At 36.3% G+C, this 19,506-nt stretch overlaps 1 protein-coding gene across 5 annotated transcripts in view; it reads right to left on the bottom strand.

Annotated features, from left to right (window-relative positions):
• Positions 1–1,366: 1,366 nt before the first annotated feature.
• Positions 1,367–19,506, bottom strand: part of HELLS (helicase, lymphoid specific) — a gene marked incomplete at its 5' end in the record, with an annotated part of 38,093 nt that continues 19,953 nt past the window's right edge. For 3 of the 5 annotated variants that reach the window (XM_082673760.1, XM_082673762.1, XM_082673761.1), the window contains 12 exons: positions 1,367–1,501; positions 3,310–3,386; positions 3,468–3,564; positions 8,237–8,396; positions 8,753–8,869; positions 9,671–9,790; positions 9,874–9,957; positions 11,273–11,411; positions 11,500–11,639; positions 13,425–13,586; positions 15,106–15,202; positions 17,924–18,120. In XM_082673760.1, coding sequence (XP_082529886.1) covers positions 1,407–1,501; positions 3,310–3,386; positions 3,468–3,564; positions 8,237–8,396; positions 8,753–8,869; positions 9,671–9,790; positions 9,874–9,957; positions 11,273–11,411; positions 11,500–11,639; positions 13,425–13,586; positions 15,106–15,202; positions 17,924–18,120 — 1,485 coding nt within the window. In that variant the 3' untranslated portion in view covers positions 1,367–1,406. The remainder of the gene's footprint in view (positions 1,502–3,309; positions 3,387–3,467; positions 3,565–8,236; positions 8,397–8,752; positions 8,870–9,670; positions 9,791–9,873; positions 9,958–11,272; positions 11,412–11,499; positions 11,640–13,424; positions 13,587–15,105; positions 15,203–17,923; positions 18,121–19,506) is intronic. The other 2 variants (XM_082673763.1, XM_082673764.1) reach the window with 1 other exon arrangement.

The following is a 19,506-nucleotide window of genomic DNA, read 5'->3' as shown; positions in this document are numbered from 1 at the left end:
TGGGTTTAGGAAAAAAATGGAAGCGAAACAAGTCAGTGAATATAGACTTGTTTCAAGGAGTTTGCTGTAAAACAAGAAATGGGGCCTTTCTGTTGGCTCTAGCTAGGACAGACTATATCCATAAAAGTAAACGATACATGGGCACAGATGCTAGTAGGTTTACAGATGCAGTGGTGGCAAGTTCTTTTCTGATCATTTTTATTTTCTCTGTGTGGACAAGGAGCAAGCCCAGAGGGAGGAGGTATTAGAAATGTTAAGGACAGAAATAAACCCATGAAATAATCATTTGAGCTCAATGTAAGAGAATGGATTAGAAAAACTTAGTATGACTACTAAGCAACCAACTAAGGTTACGATGATGATTTGTCAGCGACTGGTAAACATTTCCACTTTGAAAAAATCCACTCTGTAGTCTATTCTTTCCTTTGGCTGAATATTCTCTTAAAATAGTTTTTCTTCTGAGTCCTAGGTTCCATTACCCTAAGGCAGAGAGAATCTCATCTACATTTGAATATACATGGCAGCAAGAATAACAACCTCCACAAAAATGTATGGTTCAGGGAGCATTCAGTTTTCATATACATACAGGGCCTAAATGGTTCCCATTTTGCTCCTCTGTTATGGATCTTGTGTTACTTATATTCCTAAGTCTTATTTTAACCCCTCCCTGCTATAAATTTTCAGGGTCCCTTTTCTCTTGTTCTGTTCTTGTTTTGCATGGTACACTGCCACTTCCAATTTCTGGTCTTTTGTCAAGAACCTATAATTTCTTCCAGAGCCTTCTCTGCATTGATCCAAGGTCCAGTTGAAATCTTTATATGACATATGTGTATAGTACTAATGAATGAAACAAGAGTTACCATAATGTTGAATCACAATGCCAGTCAAGACGTTTGCTAGTATTTCACCTGAGCCATTATTTATCTGAAAAAATAATCTGATGAGATCATCTTATAACAAACATTTATTTGGCAAACTATTTTATAGAAAGAGACCCTAAAAAATCAAACCATTTCTTATTTCAACAATAGACAGTATAATCCCAATCTTTCCCCCATCCAAAGCCTACTCCATAACTGAAGTACCAAAAACTCATGAACTGTATTGCTAAAAAGGAGGGTGGGGGAAAGACATTAAACTTCCACAGGAAGACTGTATAAATCTGGCAGTGGTTAAGGACACAACAGCCTATACCCAGGAGTACTATCGAGTCCGAAAAATTAACTGAAACTTACTATGAATATGTCTTTGCTCTTAATAAGGCTCAGAAACGTATGCAATGGTACAAGTTATATTACGTAAACTGATATAATCAAAGAAGTAGAGTGAAAAATCTGGATTTTAACACCAATACAGATCACCAGATGTAAACAAGAACCTTTTAAAGACATTCTTTTAGCTCCAGTTTAAAACAAACATTCGGGACTGGAATCTTCAGAATTTTCTAGTATCTTGAAAATCCCCATCTTCTCTTTAATTGGTCCTGAGGCATTCATTTGATCTAAGAGAAAAATATATAAACAAGTTTGTTTTTTCTTTTAAGTATAAGAACTTAAAAAGAAATCTTAAAAGAGAGGTCCACTATGTTTTTATGAGAAGTGAGTCATTTGTCCAAAATTTTAAAATCCACAGAAATGTGGGCCACTTTAGAAAGAAAGTACACTCCTCTTATTAAAAACTAGAACTGGCCTCCAGGGAACAAACAAACTGAAACAGCAGTTTGCTAATCAAAATCACTTCTGCTGTATTTAAGATATACTGATACATAGCAATAAACAACACCAATCTGAATTATGTTCTCAGAGATATTTTTTAAAAAGCCCAGTTATGGTTAGTTTAAAAGCAGGAAAGCAAAACATCATGAAAATATATCTTTATACACTCCCATAGCTAATATGAAATCTATCTTTTGCATTTTTGTCAATATGATAGCTATTGGAATGAAAGCACTACTGGTTTTAATTTGCATTCTCTGATTCCTAGGGAGATTGAAGCATCTTTTTATGTTCGCTGGCTGTTTCTTTCTCTCCTGGTAATCGTCTGCTCTTAAGCTGTCCAGTTTTCTTGTTGATATTTACTTATTTATATACGATAAACATTTCCTGTGTGCCGCTGTGTGCTGCAAATATTTGTAGTTTATCTCTTATCTGTTTACGGTATTGTTTGTTTTTACAGAAGTCTTTAAATTAATAAAATCTATTCATCTCTTCATTTAGTTTGAGAGTTTTGTATCCTGTTTAAGAATACTTTTCCTGGGGCTTCCCTGGTGGCGCAGTGGTTGAGAGTCCGCCTGCCGATGCTGCCGATACAGGGGACGCAGGTTCGTGCCCCGGTCCGGGAGGATCCCTCATGCTGCGGAGTGGCTGGGCCTGTGAGCCATGTCTGCTGAGCCTGTGCGTCCGGAGCCTGTGCTCCGCAACGGGAGAGGCCACAACAGTGAGAGGCCCGTGTACCGCAAAAAAAAAAAAAAAAAAAAAAAGAATCCTTTTCCTGGACTTCGTTGGTGGCGCAGTGGTTAAGAATCCGCCTGCCAACGCAGGGGACGCGGGTTCAAGCCCTGGCCTGGGAAGATCCCACATGCCGCAGAGCAAGTAAGCCTGTGCACCACAACTACTGAGCCTGCACTCTAGAACCCACGAGCCACAACTACTAAGCCCGAGCGCCTAGAGCCTGTGCTCCGCAACAAAGAGTAGCACTCGCTCGCTGCAACTAGAGAAAGCCCGTGCACAGCAACAAAGACCCAATGCAGCCAAAAATAAATAAAAATTAAAAAATTTACTAAAAAAAAAAAGAACAATGGGTAAGGGGGGGAGGAGTCGGCAAATTCCGGAATGCAGGTCATTTTACTGGACAAATAATCCAGTTTTTCCAACAAATCGATGGCATGGAAAAACAAAAGTGAGGAGGGTGATATAGAAGAAAAGAGATATAGCAAACAATGAAATTTGGATCCTGATTCAAACCGTAAAAAGATTTGAGACAACTGGAGAAATCTGGATATGAACTGGGTATTAGCTGATACTAAGGTTTCAGGACCAACTCTCTTAAATGTAATAATGACATAGTGACTATGTTTAAAAACATGTTCTTCTCAGTAAAAGATGCCTAAGAAAGTGGCTATGGGTAAAATGTCATGAGTTTAACACTCTGACTAAAGAAAATGGCAATGAAATAAAATTGGCTAAATGTTGTAAACTATTAATGGCAGAATGAGTTATCCACAGAGGTATATTATACTATTCTCTCTACTTATGTATATGTTTCAAAGTTTCTGTAAAAATAATAAGTAAAACCATGAGAGATACTTACCAAGGAGATCACTTCGATCTAACAACAACTCCAGATCTTTATCACTAATGACCTTCTCTCTTGATCCTTTTACTTCCCTGTAAGGAAACAAGATATTCACATCTATATGATAAATCAAAACTATGCATTATATTTTTCTAAAATTAAAATAATCTTACCTTTCATAATCTCTAGATTTTAATAATTCCATTAATTCTTTAGGGTCTAAAAAGTTCTTAGATTGATTTAATCCAGATTGACCACCTTTGAAATGATCTAGAAAAAATTTTCAAGAAATTCAAAACACTCAAAATTGCCTTTAAAGCCAAAATACAATACATTACAAACCAATCAGAATGCCTTACATTAAAAAGGACAGACAAACCAAGTGTTGGTAAAAAAAGAAAAGCGACTGCAATTAATCATACTTTGTTGGTGGGAGTGTAAAATGGTTGGGGAAAAGTTTGGTAGTTTTCTGTAGCTAAACATACACACACTCTAAGACCAAGAACAAATACATACATATGACCATAAATATTTGTATAAGAGGAGCTTATGCATAAGAACCAAAATCTGTAAACAATTCAAACATCAACAAAAGAATGGATGAATTACTCAGCAATTTTTTTGTTTAAATCGCAAACTTCTAACACACACAACATATATGAATCTCAAAATATTATGTCGAATATTAAGTAGCTAGGCAAAAAAAGAATACATACAAATGAATCCAGGTATGAAGTTAAAGGAAAAACTAACCTATATGACAAAAATTGGAATAGTGGTTGCCTTCTAGTGAGGAGCAAGGGAGCCTCAGAAATGACTAGAAAGGGAAACTTTCTCGGATGTTGGAAATGTTCACTACCTCGATCTGGATAATAATTAATCGAGTATATACACTTGTTATAGGCATCAAGCTGTACACTTAGCTGGGAATTTTACTGTATGTATATAACACCTCAATAAAACACTGTCAGCATTTTAAAAATTCCTTTCAAATTGTTCTCTGAGATTAATCTCTAAAATTAGTAAAAGTAAAACTTGGGGAAGTAAAACTATAAACTGTACCTAATTTAAACTAAATTCAAAACAAAACAGAATTTATTTCATAATTCAAATCGCTAAAAGCACAGGTGAAAAAATTTTAATTTGCACAACATCTTATTAGGACCAAGTTCCTTTTTCCTCCAATGGAAATTCTAACTGCAATCTGAATGCTCCATCAAATCAAAGAGGTCTAAAGCCTAATCCACAATTTCCCTCAAAATCAGATATACTGGAGAAGGTATTTGCAAGTAGAAAAGTAGCATAAAATAAATTGATAGCAATTTTCAACATTATGATTTTTCTAGGCTTCAAAACTTATATAAGATGATTTTCAGCTTTTCTTAAGGTAGCCATCAAGCCATTTATCCAAACAGAATTTTATATTGAATAAATAAAAGCAGAACTCCAAGGAATACCAGGGAACAGAACATAAAATGCCAATGCCTCACCCACTTCACTTTCTCTATCCTCAAAATCTTTTCTAGATTAAAAAAAAAAAAATACTGTGTTTTTAATATTCTATTATTGAAACTATGAAAAGGGCATACTGGAGTCAAATATTTTTGAAATAGTAGGTTCAACAAAGTAAACAGATTTTATTGTAGCACTACTTCAATATACCTTTAATATTCTAATATTTAATATATTTTACTTGCAAGAAGAGGCTTGGAAGTTTTCTTAAAGCATTTTGGCACACAAATCTCTTATCAAGAATAAACAGTAGGGCTTCCCTGGTGGCGCAGTGGTTGAGAGTCCGCCTGCCGATGCAGGGGACACGGGTTCGTGCCCTGGTCCGGGAAGATGCTGTGGAGCGGCTGGGCTCGTGAGCCGTGGCCACTGAGCCTGTGCATCCGGAGCCTGTGCTCCGCAACGGCAGAGGCCACAGCAGTGAGAGGCCCGCATATCACAAAAAAAAAAAAAAAAAAGAATAAATAGTAGTGGCTTCCCTGATGGCGCAGTGGCTAAGAATCCACCTGCCAATGCAAGGGACACTGATTTGAGCCCTGGTCTGGGAAGATCCCACATGCCGCGGAGCAACTAAGCCCATACGCCACAACTACTGAGCCTGTGCTCTAGAGCCCGCGAGCCACAACTACTGAAGCCTGCGCCTAGAGCCTGTGCTCCGCAACAAGAGAAGCCACCGCATTGAGAAGCCTGTGCACCTCAACAAAAAGTAGCCCTTGCTTGCCGCAACTAGGGAAAGCCCACACGCAGCAACTAAGACCCAACGCAGCCAAAAATAAATAAATAAAATAAATAAATTTATTTTAAAAAAAGGATAGACATTAACAATAACATCATACTCAACAGTGAAAAGCTGAAAGCTTTTCCTAGAAAATCAGGAGCAAGACAAGGATGGCTACTCTCGTCACTTCTATTGACACAGTATCGAAGTTCCAGCCTCAGCAATCAGACAAGAAAAAGAAATAAAAGGCATCCAAATTGGAAGGGAAGAAGTACAACTATCACTATTTGCAGATGACACAATACTATATCAAGAAAAAAACTAAAGTCTCCACAAAAAACTGTTAGAGCTAATAAATGAATTCAGCAAAGTTGCAGGATACAAGATTAATATACAGAAATCTGTTGCATTTCTATACACTAATAATTAACTATCAGAAAGCAGAAGTAAAAAAACAATCCCATCAAGAATGAAATACCTAAGAGTAAACTTAACTAAGGAGGTGAAAGAAGCATTGGAAGAATTAATATTGTTAAAATGTCCATACTACCCAAAGCAATCTACAGATTTCATGCAATCTCTACCAAAATACCCATGGCATTTTTCACAAAACTGGACAAGTAATCCCAACATTTGTATGGAACCACAAAAGACCTCTCCAAAACAAAAGCAATCTTGAGAAAAAAGACCAAAGCTGGAGGAATCACGCTCCCTGACTTCAGACTATGCTACAAAGCTACAGTAATCAAAACAGCATGGTACTTGCATAAACACACACACATAGATCAATGGAACAGAATAGAGAGCACAGAAATAAACCCACAGCACTTATGTTCAAATAATCTATGAAAAGTAGGCAAAACATACGATGAAGACAAGACAGTCTCTTCAAAAAACTGGATAGCTACATATAAAAGAATGAAACTAGCACATTTTCTCACACCATAAACAAAAATAAACTCAAAATGAATTAAAGACCTAAACTAAGACTTGAAACCATAAAACTCCTACAAGAAACTACAGGCAATATATTCTTTGACATTGATCCTAGCAGTATTTTTTAGATCTGTCTCCTCAGGCAAGGGAAACAAAAGCAAAAAAAATAAACAAATGTAACCTAGTCAGACATAAATGTTTTGTACAGTAAGGAAACCATCAATAAAATGAGAAGGCAACATACTGAATGGGAGAAAATATTTGCAAACTCTATGTCTGATAAGGGCTTAATATCCAAAATATTATAAACAGCTCATACAACTCAATATCAAAAACCCTAAACAACTGATTAAAAAACTGGCAGACCTGAATAGACATTTTTCCAAAGAACATCTATACACGGCCAACAGGCACATGAAAAGATGCTCAATATCGCCATCCATCAGAGAAATACAAATCAAAACCACAGTGAGATATCACTTCACACCTGTCAGAATGGCTATCATCAAAAAGTCTACAAATAACAAACGTTGGCAACGATGTGGAGAAAAGGGAACCCTAGTATGCTGTTGGTAGGAATGGTGGGAAAACAGTACGAAGGTTCCTCAAAAAAACTAAAAATAGAACTAGCATATGATCCAGCAATTCCACTCCTGGGTATATATCCAAAGAAAACAAAAATAATAATTTGAAAAGATACTTGCATCCCAATGTTCACAGCAGCATTATTTACAATAGCCAAGATATGGAAACAACCTAAGTGTCCATCAACAGATGAATGGGTAAAGATGAATGGTTAAAGAAAAATACAAAATGGAATATTATTCGTCATAAATAAGAATGAAATTCTGCCATTTGAAACGTGCATGAACCTAGAGATTATGCTTAGTGAAGTAAGTCAGACAGAGAAAAACAAATACTGTATGTTATCAATTATATGTGGAATCTAAAAAATAAAACAGATGAATAACAAAACAGACTCAGAGATATAGGAAAAAAAATAGTGGTTAGTGGGGAGAAGTGTGGGCAAGGTAGGGGCAGAGGATTAAGAGATATAAACTGCTATGTATAAAATAAATAAGCAATAAGGAGATATTGTACAGCACAGATAATGACTTTATAAAAATACAATCATTATTTTTTAATAACTTTAAATGGAGTATAAGCTATAAAAATTGTGAATCACTATGTTGTACACCTGAAACTAATATAATATTAGAAATCAACTATACTTCAATAAAAAGTTTCTTTTTCTTTAATGAAAAAAAGAATAATCAGTAACATCAGGTCAATCTCCATGACAGTTTAAGATATGGCACTTTAAAAGTATACTTGATACTCTTCACTGCCCCATTGCTCCTCATTTTAGACACTAGTATTTTTCATTATGTCTATGGTCACACCAACCCAGCTTAGGTCTTCACAGCTCCAAATTCCCCACTGCCTATTTAAATCCTGCACTGATTTCTTTTCTTTCTTTTCTTTTTTTTTTTGCAGTACGCGGGCCTCTCACTGTTGTGGCCTCTCCCGTTGTGGAGCACAGGCTCTGGACGCGCAGGCTCAGCGGCCATGGCTCACTGGCCCAGCTGCTCCGCGGCATGCAGGATCTTCCCAGACTGGGGCACGAACCCATGTCCCCTGCATCGGCAGGCAGACTCTCAACCACTGCGCCACCAGGGAAGCCCCTATTTCTTTTATAAAGAAAGTAACAACAATAACAAAAATTCACAACAGACAACAGACAACTTAAGCGAGAAAGTACTACAAAATGTTATTTACTTTTGTGGATGATCAACTTTTCCAGTTTTCTTTTAGCAGCTGCTCTTTCCACAATTTTCTGATCAATAGTATTTGCTGTAACAAGACGATATACAACAACTGGCTTTGTCTGACCAATTCTATGACATCTATCCTGGGCCTGAAGATCAGACTGGGGGTTCTTAAAGTTAAAAAGAAAAATAACATTTAACAGCTTAAGGTTAAAATTATTTAAACTCATATTATGTGGGTAAAGTCAATAAGCATGATCCAATCAGAATCTTTGTTTAAAAAGAGTCTGATTAAAATTGAGTTAAGGTACTGTTTAAGTGCCTTAACTCAATTTAGACTGCTAGAGTGACTTCAATGATAAAGTAGGTTCAAGTCTTTACACACTGGACACTTGACAAAGAAATGATTTTCATCTTAAAGTGGATACCTTTTCAAAACAGAAAAATGAAATTACAAAGTGTACAATGAAAGATTAAAAGTTCAGAATGGAAATATAATCAGTATATTGCTACACTTCCAACTTACCCAATCACTATCATAAATGATAACAGTATCTGCTGCAGTCAAATTAATGCCCAGACCACCAGCTCGTGTACTCACTAAAAAGATAAACACATCTGGATCTGTGTTGAAGCTGTGCATCTAAAAGCAAAAGGGATGTAAACATAAGGAATTAAGAAAGAAAGAAACTGTTCCTGCCTGGAATGTGGATATAGAGCTGCATATTAAGCAGCTATCTTATAACCGTTTGTTTACCAGCAAAGGAAAGGGGAGGGCAGTGGTGTCCCAAGGGATATAAGCCAGCATTCTTCAAGCTGGGTGTGAGCTCTTAAGCATCCACAAGACTTTTTTTTTTTTTTTTTTTTGCGGTACGCGGGCCTCTCACTGTTGTGGCCTCTCCCGTTGCAGAGCACAGGCTCCGCACGCGCAGGCTCAGCAGCCATGGCTCACGGGCCCAGCCGCTCCGCGGCATGCGGGATCTTCCCGGACCGGGGCACGAACCCGTGTCCCCTGCATCAGCAGGCGGACTCTCAACCACTGCGCCACTAGGGAAGCCCCCATCCACAGGACTTTTGATGTGGGATAAATAAATACTGAAAGCCACAGCAGCCATAAAGTTGAAAATGACCAATTTGGTGGAAAGAGATAAAATTATCAGACTCAACTCCCATAAAACAAAAAAATCATGATCATGCCTATTGCCTAAGTTGTGGCAATAAACCAGAGGCCCTAGGATGTAGGTCCCTTTTTTTTTTTGGGCCGTGCCATGCGCGATGTGGGATCTTAGTTCCCCAATTGAACCTGTGCCCCCTGCAGTGGAAGTGCAGAGTCTTAACAACTGGACTGCCAGGGAAGTCCCTAGGTCAATTTTGAACATTACTTCAGAAATCAAGACAGGAGTTACAAAAAAGAATTAAGTATGTATGACATGAGCAGTCTTACATTTTTTTCTCTCTCTGAATAAGACATGGATCCATCAAGCCTGCTGAAGTTGAAATTTCTAAAGTGACAGTAATCTATCAAAATGTCCAACATTCTTGTCATTTGTGAAAAAAGCAGCACCTGAAATTTAAATATATCTTAGTATCTATACTGATTAATGAAGAATAATTAAACAACCAAAACTCCAATCAAAAGTACCATACCTTATGACCTCTGGTTTTTAGTTCTGGCAGCATTCGATCCAAAATTAAGAATTTCCCAGAATTTGTTACCAACTCTTCATCAATCTTAAAAGTGGGGAAAGAAAGGAAAAAAGAAATTGTCACAACAACTACTAATAATCTGTTTTTGTTAAAATAAAAACCATGTTAACAGTTTAATTTTCAATGACAAATTAAGTCCCTATAAAACTTTTTAAATTGACCTTGTTATTTGATCTTTTTTATCAGAAGATAAAAAAGGAAAAGGAAAGACATACTCAAGGAAAGACAAACTCTACAATTTAAAACCAATGATTTCACAAAAAACAAAATTCAGTTTAAGTGTATAATCTATCCTCCCCACACCTCTCCCCAAAACTTTGTATAACAGAACATTAAGTTCAAACTTACTTAATGTTGAGGTTTATTCTTTATAACTGAGTACACTTTCAACCAAATGCGTATGAAAATTACTGCTAAAGCTCTCAGTAGAAATTAAAGAAAGTATAAGAGCTTATAAGCAACCTAAGTATCTAAAATGAAATTTTTAACCTTCTGGTGAATATTAATTACCTTCAGAGATTATCTTCTTCCTTACTCAATGAAAAGCTTTAAAACACTCGTTCTCAAATAGGGGCAGTTTTGCCTTCCACCCCCAGCTTATATTTGGCAGTGTCTGGAAGATACTTTACACGTTGACACAACTGGGGGAGGGAAATATTTTGGCATCTAGTGGCTACAGGCTAGAGATGCTGGACAAATGGCCTATAGTCCACAAGACAGCACTTCCTTAACAAAGAATTATCTGGCCCAAAATGTCAATATTGACAAGGGTAAGGAACCCTGCTGTAAACTAGTACAAAACAGGGTTATTGAGGGTTACTGAGAACTGATTTCCTTTACTACTAGGTTGTTTTTCCATCAACTGCCAAAGAAAGCAATTTCATTCATTTAATCTGAAAGCCCACAAATCAACATAACTTTTTGCTCTCTTCTGTGGCTATCTGTTGAGATTTAAACAATGAGCAGCCCGACTGATTTTGACAAGCTGAATACTAATTAAAAGGAATACTGAAAAGGTGACAACAATCTCCAGAATAGACAGCAACTAAAACACAGAGTGGAAATCAACTGTGTTACTTAAAAACTTATATTTCCAATATCACTCTAAATTTAGGAGGATTCCTAGCTGTTTACATGAAATATATAAATAAAAATATTAGTTAGCTTACATATAGAAAACCACCTTTTTTCTAACATTCATAAAGTTCTCTGAATTTGGGGGGAGAAGACAATCTTCATATAACAGTATTTACTGTAAGTAATAATAAAAAAAATGACACTTTCACCCAACATAAAAAGTTACAGACATCAAAACAGTGTATTATTAAATAGTATTCACCTTAAACTCTTGTGTGACCGGGTCTATAGGGTACTCAATCAGATATGGATGATTACAGCACTTGCGAAGTAGCATCATTATATTCTGCAGCTTCAGATTAACTTCAGATTCTATAGGGATGTTTGTTTCCACAACAGCTCTGCACAAAATATAGAATCCATGAATGAGACATTAAAAAAAAAAAATCACAGTTTAAAGAATACTTAAATTTATTTTTAAACTCACACCTTTCTCGGTCTACCTCTGGCTGTATTTGGCTGATCAGTTTTTCCAATTCATTAGGGAAATCATCTATTTTGCTGTAATCTATTGACTTTCTAGTTCGCCGTTTTGGTCGTCCAGTGGGACTCAGCTCAACTGTTTCTTTCTAAAACAATAAATTAAAGAAATATCTTTTTAAAAAGCTATATATATACTCTTAGTTATTTGTAGTGAAGTGGACGGAACTAGAGTCTGTCACACAGAGTAAGGTAAGTCGGAAAGAGAAAAACAAATACCATATGCTAACACAAATATATATGGAATCTTAAAAAAAAAAAAAAAAGGTTCTGATGAACCTAGGGGCAGGACAGGAATAAAGACGCAGATGTAGAGAATGGACTTGAGGACATGGGGAGGGGGAAGGGTAAGCTGGGACGAAGTGAGAGAGTAGCATTGACATATATACACTACCAAATGTAGTGGGAAGCAGCTGCATAGCACAGGGAGATCAGCTTGGTGCTTTGTGACCACCTAAAGGGGTGGGATAGGGAGGGTGGGAGGGAGACGCAAGAGGGAGGGGATATGGGGATAGATGTATACATATAGCTGATTCACTTTGTTATACAGCAGAAACTAACACACCATTGTAAAGCAATTATACTCCAATAAAGATGTTAAAAAGAATGTTAAAAAAAAGCTATACTCTTAAATTCTATACACACACACACACACAAAGTAGGGTATATAATATTTTTATGTACAAAATGTTTTAACATATAAAGAAAAAAATAATTTTGTCTGTCATCATCAAGTTTATTAATTTCCAAAGGCACAAAATCAAGGATCCATAAACTATAGCCAAATGTAAATTTTATCCTGGGAAATTTAATTGTTTTAACACTGATGACAATATCTGGAATCAGAGTTAATGCATTCATATCAGTGGAAAAAAATAAGGATGGATAAAACTTCTGAACTTATATAAAGGAATTTAATAGCTTTGGGCTGAAATGAAGCTCCACATATCTGCACTACAGAGGTTATTTTTTTGGATTGGTATAATACTGCAATGAAATTCCTTCCAATAGGCAACTACTTTAATTTTCTAACAGTTAAAAAGCCAGAGATTCCCTTTAATTAAAATGAAAATGAGGGCTTCCCTGGTGGTGCAGTGGTTGAGAGTCCGCCTGCCGATGCAGGGGACACGGGTTCGTGCCCCGGTTGGGGAAAGATCCCACATGCCGCAGAGCGGCTGGGCCCTTGAGCCATGGCCGCTGAGCCTACGCGTCCAGAGCTTGTGCTCCGCAACGGGAGAGGCCACAACAGTAGAGGACTGCGTACCGCAAAACAACAACAAAAAAGAAAATGGGATAACAGTCTAATGGTTGTACAAAAACAGAAATGCGTAATCATAAATACTTTGAAAAGAAATACACAGGTCCATGGCAAACAGTCAAAAATCTGGACATCTGAACAAAATTTAAGGGTCTTCTAATCTTCAGTTATAAGATAATCACATTCCAATTCAATTTCTTGTAATATGGTGGGTAACTAAAAAAGATATTTCTTTCAAATAGAGGATTTTATTAAATTTTTTGGCTACCAACAACCTGCTGTAAAGGGATTGTATATTTGGGGTGACTGGTCTAGTTGGCAAGCCCTTAGTATATTGTGTGCTTGTTCAAATGTATTTCCAAATCCATCCCCAGACAGTATTTCAGATGACTATAAAGCAATCAATGCAGGAACCATCACTTGAATTTTAGTAGGACCACAGAATTACTAGGAGACAATTTTTGCTATTGGCCTTATGCCTTATACTCCAGTTAGAAATTCACCCTCAACAAGTCATGAAAACAGGTGATGAGCCTCATATAAGACTGAAATCAACCATGAAATTTTCTATGCCAACTGTCATTTACAGGTAGGTTATTTCAAATCCACACTCTACCTCGCTGGATCCAAACATGTTTGCAATTGTACGGTTCACAATGGCTGTGTAAAAGATCTCTTGTTTCTTTGAAAGTGGTGCATAAACAACTACTTCTCGTTTAGGAGGAACTTCAAGGGCAACATCAGATTTTAGTCTTCTCAATAAGAAAGGTGTTAAAATCTAAAATTTAAACATGAATAAACATATATAAATATTAAACATTTTTGTATTTTCAAGGAATACTCTCCCCAAATACCCTTTTACCCCTTCTTCCTCTTTTCTTCCTATATAAAACTATCACATCTCAAAAGGTGATATAAAATATTTCCTTGAAATTTTCCAGACCAAAAACCACCACATGACAAACTCATAGCGTTTATCTGTAACATTTCACAACTTAATTTTTCAAAAATTCTAGTATAACTTGAATATTTTAAAAAGCTGAAATAAGAAGGTGATATCTGTACTTCTTAGGGATAAAGTTATAGCCCACAGTTTTTAAAAGTGAGGTTTCGAATTAGTAGAAAACCAAAAAATCAACTGATCCAGAAAAGTAGGCATGAAAAGTTTCCTTCTATAAGTTCTAAAACTTCAGACTTAAAACTACTCTCCTTCATCAGCTGTGATGACAAGAGATTTCCACATTTATAAAACAACAGAGAAGCAATAGATAACTATATCATTATTAAACTACTTAGGTTTTTAAAAGAAAGTCAACTTAAAAAAATCATTTTATATCCTTTATAGCCTTCCCTTTAAATTAGTAATTAATTTACATATAGATTAGGGCTCTGTACTTAAATACCTCAAAGGTATAGAGCCAAGCATAGAGAGACTTTAATTTTCCAGAGAAAGAGAGAACATTACCAGTAGTTTAAGAAAAAAGTATCTGTAGACAGCGGCCCAGACACAAATATACCTACAGGCAAGTATCAGAAAAAACATGCAAATGATATGGGGAAGTAAGATTTGGAGTATTATTTTTACTTTGATTTACGTACTATCTCACTTCAAAGTCAAAAAAACTTTTTCAAAAAGATTTTGAATAAAATTGTCAAAGCACAATTGAGAAGCTTTTCAGGCCCACATATGAAAACTAGGAGACCTTTGAAAGATTATGTTTGTTTAAAAATAGATAGGATAGGGCTTCCCTGGTGGTGCAGTGGTTGAGAGTCTGCCTGCCGAGGCAGGGGACACGGGTTCGTGCCCCAGTCTGGGAGGCTCCCACATGCCGCAGAGCGGCTGGGCCCGTAAGCCATGGCCGCTGAGCCTGCGTGTCCGAAGCCTGTGCTCCGCAACGGGAGAGGCCACAACAATGAGAGGCCCACGTACAGAAAAAAAAAAAAAAAGGATAGATGGAGTTTGTACAAAACAGTAGAATGGATCATACAAGTAAGTAAATTATGCAACTATTATTGGCAAACATTGCATAAAAATTTTCATTTTTGGCTGACAAACATGTCAGTAACCATTAGGGGTAAAATGAGTATACGTGAAAAGGACAAAATTTTAAAAAGCACTTTACTTTTGCTTTAACACCATGAGACCTCTAGGGGAGGGAAAAGGGCAGGAGAGTAAGTTAAATTTGGGGGTGGGGGGGCTCACTTTTCAAATTCTACCACAATGGGTTGAACAGGTAATTTCTAGGGTTCCTTTTTCATTCTATGAGTCTAGTAAGCAGAATAAGAAAAGTGAAAACCTGGTGCAGCATATGCAATACATTCTGTTCTCTTTCTTTAGCAATAATATCTTCAGCAGTTTCAGAAAGACTAGTGATATCAAACCAAGATTCAAAGCTGTAAAATAAAAAAATTATTACAAGTTAACCTAACACATAAATCAGTTATATTAACATGACATATGTTTTGCATTTTCAACTTTGTATTAATCTGTGTATTATGAAGCAGATATTTTCTTAAAGGGAACATTTTTTTCTGATTTATAATTATCTTTTTTTTTTACATCTTTATCAGAGTATAATTGCTTTACAATGGTGTGTTAGCTTCTGCTTTATAACAAAGTGAATCAGCTATACATATACATATATCCCCATATCCCCTCCCATCTTGCGTCTCCCTCCCACCCTCCCTATCCCACCCCTTTAGGTGGTCACAAAGCACCAAGCTGATCTCCCTGTGCTATGCAGCTGCTTCCCACTACATTTGGTAGTGTATATATGTCCATGCCACTCTCACTTCGTCCCAGCTTACCCTTCCCCCTCCCATGCCCTCAAGTCCATTCTCTACACCTGCTTCTTTATTCCTGTCCTGCCCCTAGGTTCTTCAGAACCATTTTTTTTTTAGATTCCAATAAATATATTATCTTAACAAGAGTATAAACATCAAATAAACATTAAAGTACCCCCCCCTTTTTTTTTTGCGGTACGCGGGCCTCTCCCGTTGCGGAGCACAGGCTCCGGACGCGCAGGCTCAGTGGCCATGGCTCACGGTCCCAGCCGCTCCGCGGCATGTGGGATCTTCCCGGACCGGGGCACGAACCCGTGTCCCCTGCATCGGCAGGTGGACTCTCAACCACTGCGCCACCAGGGAAGCCCCCCTTTTTCCTCTTTTTAAAGGCAGACTTCATTAGGATATGTCTGGAGTCTTGGAAGCGTGACTATCCCATGTTCTCCTACAAATGGACCTTGAGATGGGTCCTCCTCTATTGGGGAATGTTATCCTCTACGACAAAGCACGTAGCTTCGGGAGGAATGCACATGTCCCATGGGAGGAAGGGGACACTGGCCTAGCCAGTCAGGTCAGCCAGATCAACCCTAGCAGTCAGTGGGGTGACAGATGTCACAGCCAGACTGCCCCCACATCCTAAGGTACACATTTTATGGAACATTTTAATAAAGTTAAAGAAATGAAAACTATCTCTGAATATCAAGACCACATGATTTCTCTCTTTAGGTAAAAATGTGACCCACTACAGTGTTTTTAAAATTCAACATATATGTACCCTGATAATGATATCTATTAATATCCTTAGTTCTTCACAATGTTAAAAAAAAACAACCCTATTAACATGAGCTATTAAATATAAGCATGTCTACACTAAGTAACGCTATATTGTCAGTAAATACAATTGGGAAAAATGCCAACAACATTAATGCAGTAGTTACATCAGATATTTCCAAAATTTCGTCACCTCAGGCACATTTTATAAATTCAGATTCCCAGCTCCTCCCTCAGTGTTCTAACTCAGTGGAAATGCATAGGACCTGGAAATCTTGCCTTTTAATAAATGTTCCCTAAGACAGCCTGGCCTTGGGCTAATATCTGGTCACCAGAGGTGGAATACATTCTCAAAATAAAACATTAAAAGTTATTCTCCCATATAAAATTAACTTTCTTCCTTCACTGATGCCAAAGTAAGTGTAAATCAGTTATTTTGCCCTCCTGATTTTGAAACTTCTATGTTAATTATTTTTAATGTCTGGTAAGATTATTTACTCTTCCATTCTGAGTATACTAATGATTTTCTGAAAACTGTTTATTTTTGCTTTTTATGATATAAGCTAAGATTCAAACAGTTCTAGAGTAAAAAGCATGAGGGTGAAACTGGGAGACTCTGGTTATATTTTTGACTCTGGCATTAACTAGTTATATTTTTAATAACTTGACACTTGGGTTTTCTTATGTGTGAGACAGGGGATGTATCAACCCCTATCCCTTCAACCTATCTCTTGTTTGTGAGAAAATAATGAGAAAAATCCACCTGAAAGTGTTTCACAAAGTCAAGACAATAAGGAGCTTTATAAAAATATGTTAAGGCAGGGAACTCCCTGGCAGACCAGCGGTTAAGACATTTGGGGCTTTCACTGCCGTGGGCCCAGGTTCGATCCCTGGTTGGGGAGTTAAGATCCCGCAAGCCGCGCAGTGTGGCCAAAAAAAAAAAAAAAAAAAAAAAAAAAAAATTTTTTAAGGCAGCATAAAACAGCTTGTCTCTACTAATCAATGCAATAAAAGCTTTAAAATAATCTTTTATTTATCTCCTCTCATAATTTGTGTCAAAAGTAGAACATACTTTTGGGGAAAGGGGAATTGGAGGAAGGTGGTTAAAATGTACAAACTAACGGTTATAAAGTAAATAAACACTAGGTATGTAATGTATAACATGGTGACTACACTTAACACAGCTCTATGATATATAGGAAAGTTGTTAAGAGTAGATCCTAAGAGTTCTCATCACAAGGAGAAAAACTTTTTCTTTTCATTTTATTTATTTGAGATGATGGATGTTAACTAAACCTATTGTGGTAATCACTTCACAATACATATAAATCAAACCGTCATACTGTACATCTTAAACTTATACAGTGATATGTCAATTATTTCTCAATAAAACTGGAAAAAATAAAATAAAAAGAGCAGAACATATATACCACAAAGAACTGGCCAAAAGCTATCACTTTAATCCAGCTACCTAGAAGATAGAAATTAATTTAAACTATGAGCACAGATTTTGAGACAGTTAGAAAAACATAGGAAATAATTAAATAACCGCTTACCTACCTTTTCAAGTCATCAAATACATCTGGCAACAAAAAGTTCAGCAATGACCAAAGCTCTGATAAGTTGTTTTGCAAAGGAGTACCAGTCAAAAGAAGCTTGTTATCCGCATTGAATCGTTTTAACTCCCTGATTAGGCGGCACTTCATGTTCTTAATCCTGTGTCCTTCATCTACTATTAAGTATTTCCAGTAGCAATTCTAGAAAAGGAATTCAGGGGAAACTTTTTATATGATGATCTCACAATTTTTCCTAAAAGCAATTTTAAAGATAAAACTTCTTTATTAGGAATGAATGTTCGATTTTATCAAACGGTATTTCTATACCTATTGAGATGATCATATTTTCCTTTGATCTACTAAGAGAATGAATTAATTTCCTAAAACTGATATATACTTGTGTTGCTGTAACAGACCTCACTTGGTCCTGAACTAATAAAGTCCACCTGCTGTTATATATTTAAGATTTCTCCATTCACATTCTTTAGTCAAAGCAGTCTGTACTTTTCCTTTCTAATGCTTTGTTGAGTTTTAATTAGTGTTATCTTGCAGTCCTAAAAAAAGAACTGAAGGACTTTATTAGTTCTATATGCTCTGAAACATTAAATATCGTTAGAATTTTCATTCTTGAAGCCCACATCTGAGATTGACACTTTTTATTATCTGATGGTATTCTCAACTTCTTACATAGTTATTGGTTTGTTTAGGTTTTTCCTTTCTTCTGGAGCTAATTTTGGTAATGTATATCTTCACAGAAAGCTAACCATTTACTTTCATTAAGTTGTCATGAAAATTGTTTTAATTTCTCATCTTTAATATCTGTGCTCTTTTATCTTGATTAAGCAAACCTAAAGTTCCTCTGTTTTACTGTGTAAAAATACAGAAATATGCAATATTTCTGGGAAGTATAAGTACCAAACTGGCAACTGTAGGTATCCTTGGATAATGGGATTAGCAAATTGGGGGAAGAGTATGAAATGGGACATCTTTTGCATTTTACTTTATACATTCATAGCTTAAAATAATATTATGACTTCTTTAATAAAAAACTTGGAACTTTTTTTCTGATAAGGCAAACAAATCAGATAGCCTGAATAATCTCTCACTATATCTACCTTAAAAAAATGAAACAAAATATACAACATCCTTCATAAATGAATAAGCAAAAAAGAAAACCCAATGCAACAGAAATGATGAGGAATCTGATAAATGAATTAGTAAATGGACTCATTTACTTCTGCTGCCACTCAGGAATAGGAGTTCTGTACCCCTAATGCCATCAACCCCTAAAGCTAGGATCCTTGATATAATAATAAAAATTCAGTGAAAGGGAAAATTACAAAAATTCTAGCCACTGGCAAATGGAATTGACAAGGAAGCTTATTGTTTCAATATGGTCTGGCTATGGTAATCAAAATAATTAGAAGATCTTCATGTTATATTATTTAGTAGAAAACAGGTGTTTCAATAAGCAACATAAAGTATTACCATATTTATAAATTATACCTATATGCTAACAATAGTTATATAACACAGCAGTAGTAATTCTCAGGTAGAATTACAAGTGCTTTCAGGTCTTTCTGTACA

This window comes from Grampus griseus (genome assembly GCF_964374135.1).
Source record: "Grampus griseus genome assembly, chromosome: 16".
Taxonomy (NCBI): Eukaryota; Metazoa; Chordata; class Mammalia; order Artiodactyla; family Delphinidae; genus Grampus; species Grampus griseus.
Note: the sequence above shows the minus strand (reverse complement) of the source record. Positions and strands in the feature narration are given on the sequence as shown.